General features: G+C 41.7%; 1 protein-coding gene across 1 annotated transcript in view; it reads right to left on the reverse strand.

Moving 5' to 3' along the window:
- The window catches only part of LOC308366372 (neuronal acetylcholine receptor subunit alpha-7-like), a gene marked incomplete at both ends in the record, with an annotated part of 58,022 nt that extends 57,181 nt beyond the window's left edge, over positions 1-841 (reverse strand). The window contains one exon of the mRNA XM_080840051.1: positions 772-841. Coding sequence (XP_080696177.1) covers positions 772-841 — 70 coding nt within the window. The remainder of the gene's footprint in view (positions 1-771) is intronic.
- Between the last annotated feature and the right edge of the window lie 4,159 nt (positions 842-5,000).

Here is a 5,000-nt window from a genome sequence, read left to right on the forward strand (position 1 = left end):
GAGTCTTTTCACCCCAGACGGGGATGGGGCAATCTGATCTGGGGATGGGACAAATGCAGATCAACATGGGCCTCTCTGGCTAAGTCTCCAGATGTCTGTTTTCAACAGGGGACGGACATTAATGGGGAAAATGAGTATTTCCCCACATTGTCGCACCATCTCAAGCGAGTGCACACACACATACACCCACCCAACCTCATGCGATGCCACTTCAAGTTAAATTCTGAAATACTCTCATTCTCACACTCAAATACTCTTAAAAACCAATACAAACAGATGACGTTATTTTTGTTCTAGATGAGGAAGGTCAAGATTTTACCTCTCTGATAAACCAGCTTTCAAATGAAATAAAAACACACTAACTCTTGAGTGAAATAAAACCAGCAAGGACTCAAGGCAAAGAATAAGAAAGTTAGTAATTGTTAATGTCAAATGTATCAGCCTATACATTTTACAATTTTTAAAGCAAAGGAACAATTGAAATACAAGTTTGCAGATTTCGATCCAATAAATGCCTACATTTATGCATCTAGGCATTAACTTTTCAAGCCTAAATTTAGTTATCTCTATTTTACCATTTGTGAATAAAACACTAACCCTGGTCAAGAGACAAATCAAATCAAAGTTACAAAATTTCGATGGCGCATTTCTAAGACACTCTAAAAGAAAGGGCTATATTTGCCACAGAAACTGACGAGAGATGATCTAAATTAAGTTAACTGCTAAACCCCGCACACCAGCGGGAGGTGGAACATGAAGGTGCTCGCTCACCTTTGAACAGGAGCGCGAACCACAGAAAGATCCCCACCGATCCAAGACTCCGCAACTTCGCGCACAGCATCTTCTCTTCACTGACAGGAATCTGAGCGCGCCGTAGAAGCTTCGGTCAACACAGACACTGGTTCACTGTCGGCTCTACTGTTTGAGTAACTGGCGCATCTGGACTTGCAGCACGTCAGAAAGCGTAGCTGTGTGCTAGTGCGTGTGGTGTTTCTCAGGGAATATCTCCTCCGGTGTGTTCAGTGTGCGCGTGGCGTGTGTATGAGTCTCTCTTTGTGTGCGCCTTTACTGCGACTCAGACCGCTCGCCTTCTTGACGCCTTGCTTACGCGCGCCTAGACACACACTAAGCACATCCGTTCTCGGGGCTGTGTGTTTGCGTGTCTAAGTGAGTGAAGGCTATAGGTGAGGCAGGGTGGGTTCGCTTCTGCCGCTGTAGAAGATTGTGCAACAGTCCAAAATGGGTCTTCTTAGAAATGAACTGCCTTGTTAATGCCCGCGCAATGATTTCAGATTTCACGCCTAATGCTCAATCCGTGCACGACACGGTGAGTCCATTGACTGGCCAGGACATCTGCGTCCCTCGTGTCCTTAATGAACTGTAAACTAGTTCATATCTAGATCTTGACATTGCGTAAAAAGTATCAGTGACGACCGCCTTTGATGGCTGCGCGGGGACTATGGGGACTTTTATCCTGTTATAGAGAGACAATTAAGGGCCTAGGCGGGATCCATGTGAATGCTGAAGGGAACACAAAGTATGCATAAGAGATGACGCAACTTTTTTTTTTACGCTATCACCTCTGAATACGTTTTAGATCATTAGTGTATGGTTATGGTTTCAAATGAAAGGGAGGACCAGCCGCACTAGTGGTGCTGTTGTATCTTCTGGGAAGCTCGTCTGACTCAATGGAACTGGTGAAGCACTGCCACCGCGAACGCGTAATAGTGCTGACGGTCAAGCGATGGTGACTGCGTGACCAAACTGAAATGGCTTGCCTGGTCGAAACAACGAATATCATGGCACTGCGCTGGAGCTGTCCAGGCGGCGCTGGTGCTGAAACTAGTAAGCATATACACTCCGTAGTAGATATTTGTTTTAGAATTTGTAGTTATTTCTTATCAAAAGAAAAACGGTTAAAGAAAGTCATCTTGCCTTCTGATCATTCTGCCACAAGCTGAGTTTTGATCTCACTTATGGGCTCACAATAATCATGAAATACCTACAGAGAATATACTTTCTCTCTCTCTTACACACACACACACACACACACACACACACACACACACACACACACACACACACACACACACACACACACACACACACACACACACACACACACACACACACACACACACGGTGTTTTTGAGCAGCATTGTAAAGAATATAAATTAGTCTCGATGTAAGAAACCTTGTTACATTTCTGTTCGTAAAACATTGCTCTCTGCTGGACATTTGAGGCAGCGTGTTGACACGTCCCAATCATATCTATATAGACTTGTTTTTATAAATTCATTTTTTATGAGATTTTGCTGCAAGTTGTCCCTTCTTATTGGCAATGTTCATGGTTTATCCTTCAGTAAACCATCTTTTCTGCTTTAAGAAGACTGCAAAAAAGAACTTCGACCAGAGAGGACATTGATATGTGGTTTATAGTTAACAAATGGCCCAAAAAAATCTTTATTCATAACACTGTGACAGCCAAATTAAGCCATTTTAATGGTTCTTTTGAAATTTTCAAAATTGAGCAGTTTAAGATAAACTAGCTTAATTGAAATGACATGTAGGCCTACATCTTAAAAACAAAAAAACGCCTATATGGCTTTCTCCCCTTTTAACCATTACTCTAAGATTTGTAACTTATTTGGGGCATGACCTCTGAACAAGACGTAACTCCTGTTTTATGGCTCTGGGATGGCTATCTACACTTCTTTCACCGCTGTACTGTAGTCGCGCTGGATTGAATAAATTGCTCTAAAACGAATTTATGCCACCATCTAGTGGACACTCTTGCCACTTCAAGTCTTGGATTCGGAGAGACAAAATTACTAAATTGCATGTCTAATTAAACTTACCTGTGACTTGGAAGTTTTGCACCTCTACTGACTGAGGCAAAAGCTGTCAGAACAATGAAGAGACTCACTCTACGTACATGTTTCAATTGTTTTATTTGTTAAATTGATAACATCATTCAGAGTATGTAGTCCTTGGCAGCTTCCCAGAGCAATATAATGTAATTTGTACAGGTGCCTTTTAGGCATCGGGAGAATCTATAATCATAAAACAATGTTTCAATTTCAAGGGTCCAATGATTTCCATATAATTCACGTATCGAATAGGCCTCGGGGAGCATAATCTGCTGAATATATAATGAATTCCAAACGGATAAAAAATCCAAATTATCTGTCAGTGTGGATAGATGACTCATCTCAGCTATCAATTCAAACACACAGTGGTCACTTTCAAAAGACGTCTCACGCTTTGTATTGGCGGGGTCATTTTGCGTCGAGGATTACTTGGCAATCACGGTCTACGTTAATCTACATGTGAGTCCCGCCTAATGTCTAGCAATGCAGTGTGGTCACACAAACATCAAGGGCTCACTAAACTGTTGATGTTTCCTCGGGAAGTGTCAGTTGTGGACAGATAAAACAGATCAACTTGACACAAAAAAAGTTTGAAATTTCTTTCAGATGTTATCAAACAAAAAAGGAAGGAAAATGGGGCATGCTAGATAGATTCAATAATGCAAAACAACGCAGGCCCACACGGGAGATGGCACAGGAAGATAGACCAGCTCTGTGATCCGTTGAAGCCACAGCCTAGTCACAGCCAGACACAGCAGCGTCTGGACAAGTCAGTCCTACAGCGATCAGCTATTCGCCTACGGTGTGATTTCTCTGCCCAGTGGGAATCACAGATGCTTGGATCTGAAGAGAATTATTCCAGGAGTTGCCAACTGCAAAGGCTGCCTTGGCATCAGAATTGGCCTCGGAATAGGTGAGATTGACAAAGATCGTCTAGGACAGGTTTTTTTTTTTGGCGCGAGATGAATTGAAGTCAATTTAATTTTGTTCTCGGTAGCATGACACTGGACATAAAAGCGTGCGCCTCACGCCAAAAGTGTAAAAATTGGCAACCCTGATTATTCATGGTGTTCCCTCACTTAGAGTCCCTTTTTGCATGAAAGCCCCAAGGTAGCTGCTTTTTGGGCTCTTCAGCTCTCTCAACACACCCCTGTGTAGGACCCGAAGAAAAGATGCATGCGAATCAATACATCAATGGATGTATACGACTGAATGTAAGAAGGTTTATTTTCATGTGTATGTATGCATGTGTGCATTATATGCAGTTTGTCTGCAGTATTCTCCCTCATCTGGCCATTTTGGGCAGAGTGGCTTTCATTATGTCAAAGTTCCCTTTCTATAATTTTACCTGTATTGTTTTTTTTAGTTTCTTCAAAAATCATTACAGTTGAGACCTACCATGCATTAAAATGGTATGTACCAGCCAATCATTAAATATCTACAAATGTGTTGATTTTTGATTTACATTTCTTTCAAGAGGGACTGCGTGCGTACTTGCTGGGCCACCCTGCCAACACAGAATGAGGAAGAAAGTTTATATATGTCTGTGTATGCATTTGAGTATTTCTGCACAAAACAATGTATGTCTGGGTGTGTGTTTCTCTGATCTGGAGTCTTTTATAGTGAAAAAAAAACGCTTTGGGATAGCTGGGGCTGTCCTGCACACGAAGACCTCTAACACAACAGAAACTCTTTTTTTGAGGGAGTTTCATTGCGCAGATTGGGCCTTTCTAATTAAAAAACAACAAATCCTCCCCAAAAAGCCAGACCCTCCTTTCATTAGCATTACAACTGAATGTGTTTACAGAAGCCTAACCCACTTATGTACACAGACCCAAACACAACACCCAGATTCGCTTAAAAAGCACTAGGCCCGCATGGTAATGACTAGAGCACCTCAAAAGGCTTTTTTTCTTTCTTTTTTGTTGTTTTAAAAACAAAACAATACAAACAAACAAAGAGTGTGTGGAACTGTTACGATGCCATCCATGTCCAAGAAATGGCTTTTTAACCTATTCATGACTAACACATTACACACACAATATGTCTTAAAAGCACAATGATAAATACAGTAAACAAAGTCAAGACGGAACAGCTTGCTTTCACCCAGTTTGAAGCCCGTGTTCATTT

The sequence above is a fragment of the Sprattus sprattus genome (assembly GCF_963457725.1).
Source record: "Sprattus sprattus genome assembly, chromosome: 6".
NCBI lineage: Eukaryota > Metazoa > Chordata > Actinopteri > Clupeiformes > Clupeidae > Sprattus > Sprattus sprattus.